This window comes from Lygodium microphyllum, chromosome 28 (genome assembly GCF_053477565.2).
Source record: "Lygodium microphyllum isolate KBCC chromosome 28, Lygodium_microphyllum_v1.1.10, whole genome shotgun sequence".
NCBI classification, from domain to species: domain Eukaryota; kingdom Viridiplantae; phylum Streptophyta; class Polypodiopsida; order Schizaeales; family Lygodiaceae; genus Lygodium; species Lygodium microphyllum.
The window spans coordinates 119,187,992-119,205,911 of NC_141162.1; the positions used below are offsets into that span (position 1 = coordinate 119,187,992).

Here is a 17,920-nt window from a genome sequence, read left to right on the forward strand (position 1 = left end):
ACTTTTGGCGTGCTTTATTTGAGAATTTGGGAACCACTTTAAAGTTCTCCTCAGCTTTTCATCCTCAAACTGACGGCCAAACAGAGGTGATGAATCTCACTCTTTTGGATATGTTGAAAGCTTATGTTAGTGAACATAAGTCACAATGGGAGAAATATCTTCCATTATTGGAGTTTGCTTACAACAATACAGTGCACTCATCCACAGGGAAAGCTCCAAATGAAATAGTACAGGGTAAAGTGATTCCTCCTCCAATTATTCGCACTAAAGATAAGATTTTTGCTGCTGATGAGTTTGCTTCAGATTTAAAAACCACAATGGATCAAGTTCGAGCCACTATCAAAGTTTCCCAAGAGCGACAAAAGAAGCAAGCAGATAAACGAAGAAGACATTTGGCTTTTGAAAAAGGTCAATATGTCTTGCTAAAGTTTGATAAAAGCAGGCTCAAACAAGGTTCTGGTCAAAATTCATCTTTTCCAAAGCTCTCCAGTAGATACTTTGGACCCTTCAAAGTGATTGAAAAAATAAATGAAATTTCTTATCGACTTGAGCTTCCTACTCATTGGAAAATACACAATGCTTTTCATATAAGTTTGCTAAAACCTTACATAGGACCAGAACCAAAGGAACCCATTACTGAAGATCCCCCAGAAGTTGAAGAAACAGAGCAACTCTTGGAACCTGAAAAGATTTTGTTTCTCAAGGATCGAACCACGAGAAGTGGCCTTGTGACACGAAAATTCTTACTAAAATTCAAGAATCTACCCACAACAGATGCACAGTGGGTAGATGAAAAATTCATGAAGGATTACCCAAATATTCTACAGCAATATCAAGAAGCTTTTCAGCTGAGGACAGCTGAATAAAAGCCAGAGGGCTGTCACAACTCTATAGAAACAGAATTTGTATCCTTTTTCATTAATTTGTCTATATAATGATTTATTAAATTTATTTCATTTGCACTAATTAGATATAAAGAAAAGTGCATTGGAGCTGGCCACTGATGAGTGGTCACAGGTTATGGTGGACCCACGCGGTGGGTTAGAGAAAAGATAGTTCACACTTCCACCTATATGACCCGATTGGGCGCCTGTGACTAGAACTCACGCATATCAGGGTTAGACTCGCACACAGAAAGAATTGATGCCTTGAAGTGTGGGCTAGATCCACCAGAACAGACAGTTACAATCAACAAGATGGCATGATCATGAAATTCTTGTATAATGCGCATGTGTGGGCTGAAAGCTTGAAATGCACATTTCTTTGCATAGGAAAGTCACATGAAGATTCGGATACCATTTTTGCGATGTACACGGAAAAAGCTTTCATATGATACCCATATTGGGGGGGGTCCCTAAATTTTAGGAGATCCCTAAATTTTAGGAGGTCCCTAAATTTTAGGAGCCTCGAATTAGCCTAAAAATGCTAGTCCTAAAAAATAGGGATGTCATTCTAAAAATAGTAAGTTCTGTACTCTGACTGTGCTTACTAAATTTGGTTGTTTCTATTCTTGACAGTATTCAACCCAAAAAGGAAGGCCATAGAGAAGAGACAAGTGTCAAGACACTTGTCACACAAGTTTCCAAGTGTCCCACCACTTGTCACATCTCATGACATGTGGCTGGACACTTGTCTTGTGCTACTCCACTTTCCCCTTTTGTACTAGCTCTCCCCTCTCCTATAAATAAGAGCTCGTTTTTCTTCATTCATCATCATTTTTCTTTGCTGTAAACTCATGTACAGCACCCACAGATAGCCAGAAATTGGCCCCATCCATCCCCATCATCATCCCCCGCTTCTCCATTATCAAATTCCTCCATATTCCCTCTTCTATCACTGTTGTTTTACAAGACAACAAGCCTGTAAATTCATTACAGCACCTCCTTCTCGAGCTCTATCTTCCATTTTAGTAACAAGAAGCAAGCTCTATCCATGTACTGCTGATCAACGATGGAGAAAGACTGATTTTCCCTTTTTCTTCTCTCATACTGTAATGAAATCAGTTCTTGTCATTGCATAATAGATAATGCATGTGTGTTTGTACATCTTTACATGATCTTGTGAGAGTGAGAATTACTTCTTCTCACTCTCAGGTTGATTGTAACTGAGCTCTTCCCTAAGGGACTTGGGTTGAGCAGAAATACATTCCTTCGGGGGGGGGTTGCCCATCTTCAACCCTCAATCTTGTCTCCATTACTTTTACATTTTCATGGCTGTAATTTTGTGAGTAATTTTCATTTTCAACTTTAAGTGTTCATTCTCTTTTATATTAAATCTCGAAAACAAGTGAATATCATAATTGTTAAGCATACTACGTTGTTCGGGGCGTTTACACACTCTATCACTCTCTTCCATATTTTTCTCTCTTTTCTCCATCCTCTCCATTTCCGTTCACACCCCATGAGGACATTATAGTTCGTGGATTTTATATCCATCTCTACTTGGTGTTTTGCAGCCTACATTATGTGGCATCAGCCCTCCTCACTTGATGTCATCATCAAGCTTCATTCGCAGCAAATTCAGATTGTCTACAGCAAGTTACACTAGATACCTTCGTTTTTGTGCTTTCTTTACTCTTGAAGGGTTGATTGTTGTGCCTGACTGCTGCCACTTTACAAAGAGATATCTTCATCATATATTCTTGTGTTTTCTTCTCCAATTGGCTGCCTAGCAGTCGCCTTGATAGTAGCCATCATCTTAGAGAGATTTCAGCATATCCTTCATCTCTAATAGCTCTTGAGGACTCCGTTTCGCTCCATCTATAGATGGTTCTACTCACCCTTCAACATTCACCTTCAATATCCTATTGCTTGAGGATTGCGCTTTGCTCCCTGCATTGTGCAAATTTCCTATAGGTGCTACTGCCTGATTCAGACAAGACAATGCCGTTATCTTCAGAGCTTCAGCTCCGTTGTATCAACTTGATTCACTTAGCATGATTTAATGATTCAACATTCATCATTATCTTCTTCTGTGTTTTATAAGTTTCTCTTCTATCTCATTGTTTGCTGTACGCACATTGTGTTTCTCCCCGCAAACCCTATACTCTCTCTAGTTTTCTTTTACAACAATCATATTCCATATGATATTAGAGCCAGAGGTGCTTAGAGAGCCAAGAAGATCCTCTACATCAGAGAAGGCAAATAGAAGTTGTGGGAGGAGCAAGATCTTTTGATTACCCCCCATTTTTCCTGCATCGTTGAGAGCTATCCTTATCTTTTCCCTCCCACTTTACCTTTTAAAGGTTGACATTCTCGTGCTATGGCTTGTCCTGATGGATAGTCCAATGGGTGCTCCTACTGTGGCAAGAACGGTCATACCACCAAATACTATCGACCTCAAGCTTTCCTCCCCACGTCGCCAGCATATATGCATCTATCATGAGGCACTACTTGTACCACATCTCCCCTGTGGGAGAGGAAGATCATTCCGCATTGGCTATTAGAGTATTATGCTAGACTACCACAATGTGCTATGATGGTTTCTCCCATCTATTTTCAGGTCCATTGGCTTCCACAGTCACGCCCTATGATTGTGTAGTTTGCTCCACTGAGAGAGAGGGATTGTTGGATACCCTCATCTCGTTAGTCCACTCCTTCAGGGACAGTGACTCTTTGACTCCTTCCACTCCTCATCTCTATGTCAAGATGTATAGGCATTGTATAAAGTAGACCATAGTTCTTAGGTAAAATACCAAGGTTGTGTTTTATCTTTGTTTTTTTGTAGACGTTCAAATTGTTGAAAAAAACAAAGCATAGTGTAAATATAATACTCAATAAACTATCAAGAATTGATATAGAACGTTTCACTGGTCACAGGAAGCACAAGAATCTTGTAAAAGAAATTTAAACAATTGGTTGGAACAAAGAATACTAGGCATGTGCCAAGTGTTTACATCATTGATACAAATTGAAGTAATCTCTCTCTCTCTCTCTCTCTCTCTCTCTCTCTTTTTTCGTAAATCTCTCTCTCTCTCTCTCTCTCTCTCTCTCTCTTTCTCTCTCCCCCCTTGTGTGTGTGTGTGTGTGTGTGTGTGTGTGTGTGTTAAAGGTAATTGTATTAATTATGAAAAAATTACAAGATTACATGGTTAAAAGATACAGGATGGCTGTAGACCATTGTGTGTAAAATCTAAGACATCACAATCAAGGTACAAAGGAAATAGAGTGATTAAAGGGGGGTAGAAGAAGCTAAAATGTGCCAAGCAAGCAAATCCTTCTAGGTAGAATATGTGTTAACTCAATCAAGTTGAGTTGTTAATGAAGAAGTCCTTTGAAGCGGGCTATATGACTCTGCACACTCGATGAAGCATCAAAGATGAATGCATTCCTCATGGTCCATATATGCCAACAACCTGAGAAGCGTAAGAAAGGAGAGCACTTTCATATCAGTCTTTGTAGGGGGTCCACAAACTTGGGATGTCCAAAGACCTAGTCCTTTGGAAGCATCGATAACCCAACCACTCGAAACCAAATGGCGGATAGTAGTGACCAAACCTTCTGCGCCACGAGGCAAGTAGGGAATGGATTGTGGTGCTCTCTCTCTCTCTCTCTCTCTCTCTCTCTCTCTCTCTCGTAATAGGTAATTGTCTTAATTGCAACCATTGTGCATAAACCAGATACAACAAACTCAATAGGGGTAAGAAGGCAGTATATAGAGATAGCCAAGTCATCATTGATGGCAAGGTAGATGAATAGGGAATGTGCGGCCTATGAGACAAACACCTCAAAGATACAAATGACAGTATGGAATCGTAACAACTCATTGTGGACACACCTAGGGAGGATGGAGGAGGCGATGGAGAATCATGGGCTGATCTTGATTAGAGAGACACACTAGAGTCCCAAGAGGGGACTTCCTAGAGAATAGGGATATGTATGCGAGTTGATGTATAGAAGTTGCACGAGACATTTGGGCACCACTCAAGGATCAAGAGTAGTGATGTTGATCAAATAGGAGCTACATGATAGAGTCGACATCATGGTATGATATCTTGATGCACGATACATATGGATTAGAGTAGAGATCTCTCGCGGCCGGATGCTGTACATTGCCTTTTGCTACTTTTCTCAACTAGGGATCAAGATATGCTACTAGGGAGTTGCAACAATAGGAGGGAGAGGGAGATGGAGGAGAGTCCCCTTCATAGTTGTCAGTTACAAAAGGTATTATATGGTATGGTACAATAAAATACAGTACTAAATGGTACCTTAAGATTTTATAAGTTACGGTACGATATTAGTACGAAAAAAAATTAACTTGATTATTTTGGACTTAAGATAATAGAATAGATGTTTCAAGTCTAAATAGCAATGCTACTAGAGTATATAAGATGAATACTAGAGGGTAACATGCCAAAACCTGATGTTGCATGTGCACCATGCGCTACTACAACTCACAACTACATAGATGGGAGTGGATACATCATACATGAATGATCATATAAATAAGAGAAGTGTGGGCTCGAGAGAGAGAAGGTTGAGAGAAATTGTTTGAATCTCAAATAACCTAATCTCATGGGAGAATCATATTAGTATAAGGAGCATTTAGCTCATCTCAAAGTGCATTTCGAACAAGAAAAGATGTATCCATTAAGTTGGTACCTTATGGTACTAATACGTAAGGTACAGCACCTAAAGTATGGTATAGTATGAAATCTCTCGTACGTGGTACTAGTGCAACTATGGTCCCCTTTTACAGACCTATCCAATAAGATTCCTAGGGGAGATTCTCCTAGTCAAAGATTTTAATGCAAGGACACAAAGCAGATAGTGTGACACATGATTTTGAGGATTGAGGAAGGCTACAAGTGATGGATGTAGAGCATGCATATATATAATATCCGTTGATACTGGAGGAGATAGTACTTGCTATGGTTAGTACCTACTAGAGCTACCATCCTGACACCATCTCGTTATTTACAACAAGATGAAGAAAAGGCCTAGATCTGAAGCACTGACCTGCTTCAAGCCCATGGGATCCAGCATAGTAGACTATGTGCATTGCTAGTGGGTAGACCCCCAATAAGAAGCCTCCAGAGAAAACCTTTTGCTCAAGCACAATAGACAATGCACATTGCCAGTGGGCAAACCCCCAATGAAAAGCCTCCAGAGAAAAACTTTTCCTTGATAAGGAAGCTTTGACTTCCATAAGTTAAGCAAGCAATCACGCCACTTAGCTGCACAATCACGAATTGACCAAACTTTATTAGCTTTCTTAGTGATCCATCTCTTATCCTTTACCATTTTGTGGTAGATGTGATTAATCGACTGCTTCAGAAAATTATGGGCTTTCACAAAGATCCAATCCAACCACACAATAAGGATTGAGAAGCAAGCAAGGGAAAGTGCCTCCGAAGCTAGCAGTCCAAGGTTGACTAGATCAACCTATAACCTCGTGGTATTTGGCAGTACTGGTGAATCTGGTAGAAAGAATAAATCCTCGCGAGCACGGAATAACAGCATCGTGGATAGTCTTCAAGCCCAATCTTGGCATTCTATTAAATTTAACACTTTGCAATTGCTTGTCATGTCTCTCAAGCAACCTAGATGTAGCCAAAACTTGTGCTTGCCAAAACCTAGATATTGATCGAAGGGTGATGCTGAATACACAAAGCCTGTAAAAGGGCAAATTGCAAAGCTGTCATGTGGATTTTATCCAACAAGGCACCACCACCCAACCATTTTGGCATAGTAACATGTTGCCAGGGGAGCAATAATTGGCCCAGTCGATTCCCTTGCTTTTTTCAGAGTATAAAGTGATAGGCTGCACCAACTCTTGGAATGACTTTTGCATCAAAATAAGAAATCATGCTAATCATGATTGTTTGGACTACTTTCAGTCACACGTGTATATGAGAGATTGAGAGGATCGAAGCTCAGCTGAGAATGTAGTAGACAGTGTGGAGAATGAAGCACGACACCCAATGCAAATAGACTAAAAGAGTGTAAACCAAAAGTACAAAGCACAACCCTTAAACCTTAGGGTTGTAAGGGGTGTTCACACTCGAATATGATAAATGCCCGTAAGTGTGGAACATAAGCACATACGAAAGAAGAGAATAAGTCTCGGGGAAAAAACCTCTCGTACCGAGAGTGAAAAGTGCCCCAGTGTCCTACTGATCACCGACACTCCTCTGTGAGTGTAGGCGTAAGTGAAACCCAACAAACCCCCCTGGAGTGAAGAGTGATCAAAAGTACAAGGATTATTCTCCACCAAAGGAGATCAAATGTAAAGCATTACGAAATGCTTCAAATTTGTCACGAGGAAGAGCTTTGATGAAGATGTCTGTCACATTACTAGTGGTAGGACAATAGACAAGGTTGATATCACCTACATGTAGCCTCTCTTTGACAAAGTGATAATGTATCTCAATGTGTTTCGTGCGTGCATGAAACACAGGGTTCTGTGCCACTGCAATGGCACTTTGACTATTAGTGAACAAAGGAGTAGGCTCCGTAACAGATACATCCAGATTAGCTAGCAAGCATCTAATCTATACACATTCAAGTGTGGTAGTGAAAGCTACCTTGTATTCAGCTTCACATGATGATGTGGCAATAATGAATTGTTTCTTGCTAAGCCAAGATATGCAAGATGAGCCAAGAAAGAAACAATTGCCACTAGTGGAGTGACGTGAATCATAATCACCAACCCAATCAGAATCATTGTAAGCATGTAACTGCAGTGGTCCCCCCTTGGAATAAAGCAATCCAAGAGATCTAGTACCCTACAAGTAACGGAAGACATACTTAACAACTTGTCAATGTGACATGCGTGGCTGATGCATGTATCTGCTCAGGGCTGAAATTGCAAACTGTATGTACGGCCTAGTGTTGCATAGGTAAATAAGGCATCCAACTGCTGGAGCATATGTGTGTATATCAAACAAATCACTGCCATCATGTAATGACAGCTTTAGTCCAAGTTCTATTGATGTACAGACTGACTTGCAATCGTGTAAGCCAAACTTCTCTAGAAGTTTACCAATATATCTTGATTGTGATAAACCAATACCTCTACATCATGTATGAACTGAATGCCCAAGTAATAATGCAAAGACCCCAAGTCTAACATCTCAAAATTTTGTTGCAAATTTTGTTTAAATGCTGAAATCTGATGAGCATGTGTCTCTATAAGCAAAAGGTCATCAACATATATACAAGTGATCAGCATGGATCCCCCCTCTTTACATACGTAAGGGGTAGGCTCAGATGAGCTGTTTATATAACCTTGGCTGAGTAAAAAGGCATCAATCTTTGCATACCAAGCTCTAGGAGCTTGTTTCAAGCCATATAAAGCCTTTTTCAGCTCGCAAACCAAGTGTTTGGATCCCTCAACTACAAAACCAATGGGCTGTTGTACATATACTTCCATAATGGGCAACCAAAGCAGCCATAGACCTGATGGTAGTCATTTGGGAGGTAGGAGCAAATGTCTCCTCACAGTCAATGCCTTTGTTCTGTGCATAGCCCTTAGCTACAAGCCTTGTCTTATATTTGTCAATGGATCCATCCGCATTCCTTTTCAGCTTGTAGACGCATTTTGTTCTAATGGCTTTCTTCCCAATGGGAAAAGACACTAAATCCCATGTTTGATTCTTAATGATAGAATCAAATTCAGCTTGCACTGCTGCCATCCAATGCACACTATGTTGTGCATCCTCAAAATATTATGGCTCCTCATCATCAACTGTACTTTCCGGCATAACAAACTCCATGGTATGTACAGTATCATGCATACAAGCTTGCCTTCTAGTACGACCAGCCATGGGTGCATCCAAATGACTATCTTTCATAGTCTTTAATACCATCTAGGCATTTGTCTTGCCTCCTGACTGTGCACAAGCTCTTTCTGAATTTCAGATTCAGCACTTTGCTGAATATTTAGATCAGCCAATGGCTAATTTTCTGCATTTTCCAATGAAGCAGCTAGCTAAACATTAAGTTCACTTGCTGAAGCTTCAGTTGAATCACCAAATGAAATGGGCAGCAGCCCTTCAAATACATCATGGGCAGCCTGATATGTGTCAAAACCAGCAAGGGATAATTCTGATTTTTTATCAAAGAGTACATCCCTACTGACAAATACCTTTTTAGAGACAGGATCATAGAGTCTATAGCCCTTGCTCTCACCACTATATCCCACAAAAATGCATTTGATAGCCTTGTTATCCAACGTTTTTCTAAGTTCCTGAGAAATGTGTGCATATGCAAGATACCCAAAGGTACGAAAGTGCCCAACAGAAAGTTTCCGGCTGTTCCAAGCCTCAAAGGGCGTAACACTCTTTAATCCTTTGGTGGAGCCAAGCCCTCTACATCACCATGAGATTGTATCAACTAGAGCTCTTTATTTGTCAGCTAGAGTTCTCCTTATGGCTCCTAGTCTTCTTGTCCTTTTGATTAGACTTTCATTTATTGTTCTTTTTTGAGAGTTGTATTGTCATACAAATGATCGTAACTCATGGTCTCATAGGTCATTTTGGCCTTTCTACAAACGTTAATATATCATTTCATTTCTCTCTTTTTTTTGTAATAGGTAATTGTATTAATTATTAAAAAAGTACAAGATATCACAATTACAAGATGCAGGATGGCTCTAGGCCAATGATGCATAAAATATGAGTTATCACAATTAAAGTACAAAGGAAGTAGAGTGACTAGAGAGGGGCTAAAGAAACTGCAATGTGCCAAGAGAGCAAATCCATCTAGGGAGAATATTTGCTAACTCAATTAAGTCGAGTTGCCAAGAAAGAAGTTCTTTCCAATGGACTATATGACTACACCTCTGACAAAGCATCAAAGACAAATACATTCCTCATGATCCATATATGTCAACAACCCCAGAAGTGTAAAAAGTGAAAGAGCACTTTCACATCACCCTATACAGGATCTACAAACTTGGGATGTCCAAAGACCTAGTGTTTTGGATGCATCAATAGCCCAACCACTCTAAACCAAATGGCGGATAGTAATGACCAAATCTTTTGCGCCACTAGGCAAGGAATTGATGGCAGGGTGTTTCTACAAACTTTTGATAAAAGAAGCAGCAACCATTTGAAATCCTCCGCTTGGAGAGTGTAGAGGCAAGAGGAAGTGCACCAATCAACATTTGCCAAATGAAGACCTTGGATGGGAAAGGCGTTTTGTTAAGCTAGCATGTCATTACCATAGATTTCCACCATGCTTGGCCTTTCTCAAAACCCTAGCTAGTGTTGTCCTTCTCGACAAGCCAATCCTTATTGCATATAAGCAAACGTATTTGATTGTGTCAAGCACAACCCAAAATCAGCCAACCATTAATCATCCAATCTTGCCAAGGGACCTCTTGGTCTATAGAGCATCGAGCTAATCTGAAGGACATAACAGCCCTACTGGCAAGGAGAAGAGCATCAACAACTATGATGAGTCCCAAGCACTCTATCCTTTTCAGCATCGGCCTTTGTTTCTATTCACCTTGCCAGGAGAAGCTTTGAAACAGCCAGCACTTCCACTCTCAAGGAGTTTGCCACCTCTTGATCCAGTGGAGGGTGTCAAGAAGATTTAACAAGGAGTGATCTCAAGAAGTGGGCCAGATGATTCAACAACATAGAAGACTTAAGATGGAAAGGCTGTTGTTCAGCATTAACCATGCCACCATGAGACAGAAATCCTGGTGTTCGCGTGCTTAATACCCTGAGTCTCAAGGAAAAACCTGGCAATCAAAGAATAGGGTCGCCTCCCCTTACACAAAGCCCAAAACAGTGACCAGCAAAGAGCAATCATGTGTCTCCAAAGTCCAGCACAACCCCACCGCCCCATTTTTTGGGAGTTCAAACATGGTGCCAAGAGATCTAAGAGATACCCATCCATGTAGAATTATTTTTCCAAAGCAAAAACCAAATGGGTTGAGTAATTTGCCATAAATGAGACGTCTGCGGGCCAAGGAAGCAAGGGAAGGTAATATGTTGACTTGTAATCCAGTGGTTACCCTAGAGGTAAGCCACTTGTTTTATTAACCCACTGACCTGGGTCCAAATCTCCCCTTTTATAATCCTACACGAAACAACCATGCAGATGTAGGAATTGAGCTCAAGACCATATAGCCACCATGCATTCAACTTAACCAACCGAGCTACATCCGTTTGTTCCTCTCTCTCTCCCCCAGCAAGGCCACAAATTATATTTACTATATTAAATGAATTGAAGTCACACAAGGCCTTTAGGCGAACATGAAAATCCCATGTAAAATCCACTCAAACGATTAGAAGAACCTAAAGATGAGGCTGCCATGGTAATCTAAAACCTTAAACTATCGTAAATGAAGGTACCATTTAATTTTGTTCTTTTTAATAGACCCAATTTTGGATATAGCTTAAAGGAATTAGTCTCTTTTGTTTTCACATTCAAAATGACTCTCGTGCAAGGAAAAACTAGAAGAACTTGCAATATCTCATTTTGAAGTTGCTCAATGTGATGAATCAAAGGTTCTAGAACTGATTTTAATTACATGTATGGTAAATATTCTGAAATTGTGCAGCTTGAGAGATACTTTCAGACATGCTTTCTACTCCATGAGTACTATTTCAAAACACCTAGCACACCATTGAAAGATAAACTCGGCAACTTGACAAATCTTTCTGGTTCCAACATAAGCAAGCAGCCAAAGCTTTCAGCATCACCCGGTTGGCTATCTACCTTTGTTGATTCGCTTCCACAACTTCATCAGGTCTCTCTCTCTCTCTCTCTCTCTCTCTCTCTCTCTCTCTCTCTCCATGAAGACAATTGAATTAAGTAGTAAATATTTACATCAGACCATCAGATCAGCATTCTACTTTCTATTACATCAAACCATCAGGTCATCAGAGAAACTGACGAAAGACTATCACGACTTTAACATAAAGAAATCACACATAAAGGACAATTGGAGTAGAGTGAACAACAGACAGCGGGGGAGCAGCAATGTCAGGAAGAACCAGGTCAGCTGATATCATAGAAGAAATCTGCCATAGAACTAAACCTCGAACACGGGCCACATGACCATGGATGCCCGAAACTGAGTAAAAAATAAAGGCATTCCGAGTATGCCAAATATGCCATAGGGCAGTCCATCTAAGGAAATGGAAAAGACAAGAATAATCAGAATGCAAAGAAGACACAGAGGACAGCTTTCCCATGATCCGTGAAGGTGCTGAGTCAGTGAGAACCACACATGGGAAATAAAACTCCAGTTCTGACGAGCAACCAGACAAGAGTCAAAAAGATGAAGCAGTGTTTCATTACATGTAGTGCAGAATACACAACGACTAGCAGAGATCTTTCAAGCACGCAACACCTCTCCAGTTGGAAGACCACCAATCAGGAGTCTCCGCAAGAAGACTTTACCTTGATAGGGAACCTTAGACTTCCAAAGCTGAATGAATCTTTCACGCCACTTCTTTTTGTCATCCCTAATATGCCATAATTTATTCACCTTTTTAGTGACCTCGACCATCTGATGATATATTTGGTTAGCAAACCTCTTCTCGAAAATGGATGACCAGATGTTACAATATCCATAGGGTACCCGAAAGTGCTCACAAATACGGCGAAAAGAATAAAGACGGGACTGTCCTGGAATAACACCATCAAAAATTGTCTGCAACCCCAAACAAGCCATCCGATTAAACTTGACTCTCTACAAATCTTTGTCCGACCAATCCAACAACCTGCAACGAATTCACCTCCTTACGAATATCAAGGGGGTGCCAAAGTGAAAAATGTAAGATCTCGTGCCAGGATGCAATCAAATGAGAAGGAGAAAAGACTAGCAGACCTTAATAGGCCTCGAGGAATTAAGCACATGCCACCAGGAAGCATGAATAAACGTGTTACCATGAGAGATGCTAGTCTTTTTAATGAAAAATTCAGCAATATCTGACCAAGGATGACTTTGTACACAAAGTTTGCAAAAGTGCCAACCTCAAGGCTGTCATATGCAAATTGACATCCAACAAAGCTACCCCCATCCACTTAGGTGTAGTCACATACTGCCACGAAATCCACACCTGTCCTGAACGATTGCCTTTCTTTTTCCACAACATGAATCTAATAGGCTGAACCAATTTCAAAAGGAACTTCTTAGTCCAGGGAAGCAATGGCACAAAGAACGATATCATACTGATCATAATACATTGAGCAACTTTAAGTCTGACATGTAAAGGCCAACCTTGAGATTTCTAGTACATGAACCTGTCTTGAATCCGGGAGGCCATCCAATCAAGTAAAGCATAGGCGATCTATAGGAGGGAGGAGGTGTCGAGACAGATAGAGCAGATTTGGACCAAAGAGTGGGACAGGAGGGACAGGATAGCAGAGGAGGTTGCAGAGGTCCTAGCCAAGTCAAGCAGAATCTGTCAAGAGGCAGCCATACAGGCCAGGCAGCAGTGTTGGGAGGAGGAGAGAGCACTCCGGCGGGACCTTGCAGCCACGCAGAGATTATTGCAGGAGGCAGCAAGGGACCCCACCCTCCACGCACAAGAGGTGTGCGCACGTGCAGCCATTGCTGGCCTAGAGGACAGGCGCTCGAAGTTCTCTTTCCGCACTTCAGCAGCCTTTTGGGCGCGGAAGGGGGACACGATGTGCAGGGAGTTCTTCCAGGTGCACCAACCCCGCACCACGGAAGAGCAAATACGCAGCCTTAGGGATCAGTATGGGAGGACCCGTTCTAGCCCTGATGAAGTGATGGAGATTGCCACCGATTATTACGCGCGCCTCTTCCAGCAGGAGATAGCTTCAGCTAGAGGACAGAGATGCAGACAACAGGTATGGGATCACACCCCGTCCCTCGTCACAGAGGAGATAGGACACTCCCTCCTAACCCCCTTCACAGAGAAGGAACTAGAGGAGGCTTTCCATACACAGGATGGGCAAAAATGCCTGAGGGAGGATGGCCTCTCTAAGGCTTTCTTCACTACATACTGGGTTGTGGTGAAGGACCCCTTATTGAGGGCTTTCCAGGAGATCTTCACCTCACGACAGATGCCAGAGAGTCTCTCGGCAGGCCTTATCAGTCTTCTCCCCAAAGGGGGAGACTGGTTGGAGCTCTCCCAGGAGACTGATCACCTTATTGTCAGTGGCCTATAAGGCACTAGCAAAGATGATTGGTAGGCGATTACGCCCCGTGCTTCTAGATATCATTCATGACACACAGACAAGCTTTGTCCAGGATAGGAGCATCCTAGACAATGTATTTACATTCTTTGAGGTGACAGAGTGAGCTCAGCACAGTGGGCAGAGACTGGCAATACTACTCTTGGATTTCGAGAAAGCTTATGACAGGGTGGACTGGGATTTCCTAAAGGGCACCATGGTGAAGTTGGGATTCCCCCATGCTTGGATTCGTGGGGTCTCCGGCCTGTACAGATCAGCCACCAGCAGGGTTCTCATAGGCAGAAGGCAAGGGTAGGAGTTTCAGCTGGAGAGATCGGTCCAACAAAGCGAGGCGATGTCTCACTTCCTCAGGTCACGTGTGAGCGGATTACGCAGCCTCCGACTTCCAGTGAGAGAGGAGACTGAGTTGTTAGACTCAGAGTACGCAGACGACACAGGCCTCTACATAGAGGATGATGAGGTGATGTTGGAGAGAATGATGCTAGCTCTTGATGTGTTGTGCGTTGCAGCGGGAGCGAAAATCAACTCGCGAAAGTTGGTTGGTTTCCTCAGAGACCCGGACTCCAGCACGGAGTGGGGCGTCCACCTGGGATTTAGATGGGTGAGCAAAGGGCAGACCGTCCGATACCTAGGGTTCCAGGTGGGACTCGACATTACTCCTGCCCAACAGTTTCTTCCTGTCGTAGATTCTATTCGGAGGAAACTGACCTACTAGAGCACGGTTCGCCTCTCACTAGCCGGTCGAGCCTTGGTGGTTAACCATGTCCTCCTAGCGATGGCGTGGTATATCGCCTCGTGTTGGTGCTTCTCCTCATCATGCGTAGGGCAGCTTCACCGCCTAGTGCAGAATTTCCTTTGGTCTGGGTCTGATGGCTCCAGGGACTCCAGGGGCAAGGCATGGGCGACCATCATACGACATCGATCAGAGGGAGGGCTTGGGATCATAGACCTAGAATATCATAGTATGGCCCTCTTAGGCAAGCTAGTTTTTTTTTTCCAAGAAAATGTGGCTAATTATATTACTCAAAAAGCTGATTACAACAAAGTGCTCAAGCTCAACAGAATAAACTGGAGTTGATGCAAAGTCACCACTACATCATATATACAAGGGGTACTAGAGCCCACAGCAGACCGCTCAGAGATATGGGAGATCATAGGGAGTCTTACTGGATGGCATATTTGGAAGGCGCGATGCCAAGTGGCCTTCGGCGGAGAGAGACTTTCAGCACTTGCGACCTTGGCAGAGTTCTCCCTCCACGGCCGATGGGAGCAGGTGCAGGGTGAGTCCAGGGCACGCCAGGAACTCCGTGGTCACTTCATCCGTACCTGGGACGGTCAAGGCCTATTCTTTGTGCTGCAAGCAAATAGTCCAGTTTGGCGATATACCCCTCCCCCATGGCTCCTTGCCCCTATCCCCCCTAGACCGCCCTGAGAGTGATGGTGTGCTCCGCCCAGTGTCTACTGCGTGACGGCACCCAATCCATATCCTCCTGCATCAGTACATGTCTACCAATCCTGGCAGTGTATTCTAGGAGCCTGGGTGGCTTTTTTGCAACCGCAGAGGCCGGCCATAGCCACTCTCCTAGGTCCCACTCTAGCTCATCAAGTGGTCTACCCTCCCAGATCCAAAGGCGCCACTCCTTGAGCTCCATCCAGAAGACGTAGGGGTCCAGTCGCCAGGTCTTCCCCTGAAGGCCCACCACCCGAATCCTCCTCCATGAGAGGGTGGCAATCCCCTCATCCTGTTGCCCTCTGTCAAGGGCCAAACGTCCCCCCTCATGAATGGTAAAGAAGGTCCCCTGGGGGGTGCCAGCCACTCTACCTGCCACCTGAAGAGGGATGCCTGCTGGAGAGAACCTGGCTGCCCATACCTCCCTGGCCTCTATCGGTTCTCGTATCGAGGAGTCAAGCCACTCCGGAGGTATTGCTGCATCTATCTCTCTTCTCCTCAAGTCCACTCCTCTCAAGCACCCTGATACTCGTTGTAGCACCTCCTTGTCTGCCATCCTGTACACCTCCCACTATGTCCTGATGGATGTGGGCACGCTCACCTAATTGTGCCCCTTCCCTGTCTTTGACCTGGAGGTTCCAGATCACCGGCTGACGGTCTATTTCCTCTTGGCAGCTCGGGGGGCTCTGGATTAGGGCCTTATGGAGGCCCTGCCACACGCGGAGTAGGCTCCGCAGGAAAAGTGATCTAGGCGGGGTAATCTGGGCTGAAGTGAAGATCCATCTCAGGGATGGCCTCCATTCCCCGCCAAGCCTCGGTTTACAATCCTAAAGGCCCTCCTGCAAGTAAGACCTTCCAGGTTTGCCCACCTGGTGTGAGACCGCGGATAACTAACTTGCCCAAGAGGGCCCTACTCTGGTATTCTGGGTCTATGATCCCAAGCCCTCCCTCTGATCGATGTCCTATGATGGTTGCCCACGCCACCTTGGCCCTGGAGTCTCTGGAACCATCAGACCCTGACCAAAGGAAATTCTGCACCAGGCGGTGAAGCTGCCCTGCGCATGATGAGGAGAAACACCAACATGAGGCGATGTACCAGGCCGTCACTAGGAGGACCTGGTTAACCACCAGGGCTCGACCGGCTAGTGAGAGGCGAGCCGTGCTCTAATAGGTCAGTTTCCTCCTAATAGACTCTAGAACAGGAAGAAACTGCTGGGCAGGAGTGATATCAAGTCCCACCTGGAACCCTAGGTATCGGACGGTGCTCACCCATCTAAATCCCAAGTGGACTCCCCACTCCGTGCTGGATTCCGGGTCTGTGAGGAAGCCAACCGACTTTCCCCAGTTGATTTTCGCACCTGCTGCAACACAGAACACCTCAAGAGCCAACCTCATTCTTTCCAGCATCACCTCATCGTCCTCTATGTAGAGTCTTGTGTCATCTTCGTACTCTGAGTCTAGCAAGTCTCCTCTCTCACTGGTAGTCGGAGGCCGCGTAGTCCACTCACACGTGACCTGAGGAAGTGGGGCATCGCCTCTGCGACAAATAGGAACAGGTATGGGGCCAAGGGGCAACCTTGTCGGACCGATCTCTCCATTCGGACCTCCTCCCCTCGCCTTCCTCCTATGAGAACCCTGCTGGTGGCTGATCTGTACAGGCCGGAGACCCCGCGAATCCAAGCGTGGGGAAATCCTAACTTCACCATGGTACCCTCTAGGAAATCCCAGTCCACCCTGTCCTAGGCTTTCTCGAAGTCCAATAGTAATACTGCAAGTCTTTGCCCACTGTGCTGAGCCCACTCTATCACCTCAAAGAATGTAAATACATTGTCTAGGATGCTCCTATCCTGTACAAATCCTGTCTGTGTGTCATGAATGATGTCTGGAAGCACATGGCATAATCGTCTACCAATCATCTTTGCCAGAGCCTTATAGGCCACTGACAATAAGGTGATCAGTCTCCACTGGGATAGCTCCAACTAGTCTCCCCCTTTGGGGAGGAGATTGATAAGGCCTGCCGATAGCCTCCCTGGCATCTGTCATGAGGAGAATATCTCCTGGAAAGTCCTCAGTAGGGGGTTCTTCACCACCTCCCAGTATGTAGTGAAGAAGGCCTTAGAGAGGCCATCCTCCCCCGGGCATTTTTGCCCATCCTGTGTATGGAAAGCCTCCTCTAGTTCCTTCTCTGTGAAGGGGACTAGGAGGGCGTATCCTATCTCCTCTGTGACGAGGGACGGGATGTGATCCCATACCTATTGTCTGCATCTCTTTCCTCTAATTGAAGTTGTCTCCTGCTAGAAGAGGCATGTGTAATAGTCGGTGGCAATCTCCATCACCTCAT

The 17,920-nt window shown here is 44.0% G+C and overlaps 1 protein-coding gene across 4 annotated transcripts in view; it reads left to right on the forward strand.

Annotated features, from left to right (window-relative positions):
• Positions 1 to 17,920, forward strand: part of LOC148011913 (uncharacterized) — a 292,709-nt gene that overhangs the window by 214,313 nt on the left and 60,476 nt on the right. For 3 of the 4 annotated variants that reach the window (XM_087670962.1, XM_087670965.1, XM_087670966.1), the window contains 2 exons: positions 3,819 to 3,914; positions 11,518 to 11,706. In XM_087670962.1, coding sequence (XP_087527088.1) covers positions 3,819 to 3,914; positions 11,518 to 11,706 — 285 coding nt within the window. The remainder of the gene's footprint in view (positions 1 to 3,818; positions 3,915 to 11,517; positions 11,707 to 17,920) is intronic. The other variant, XM_087670963.1, reaches the window with a different exon arrangement.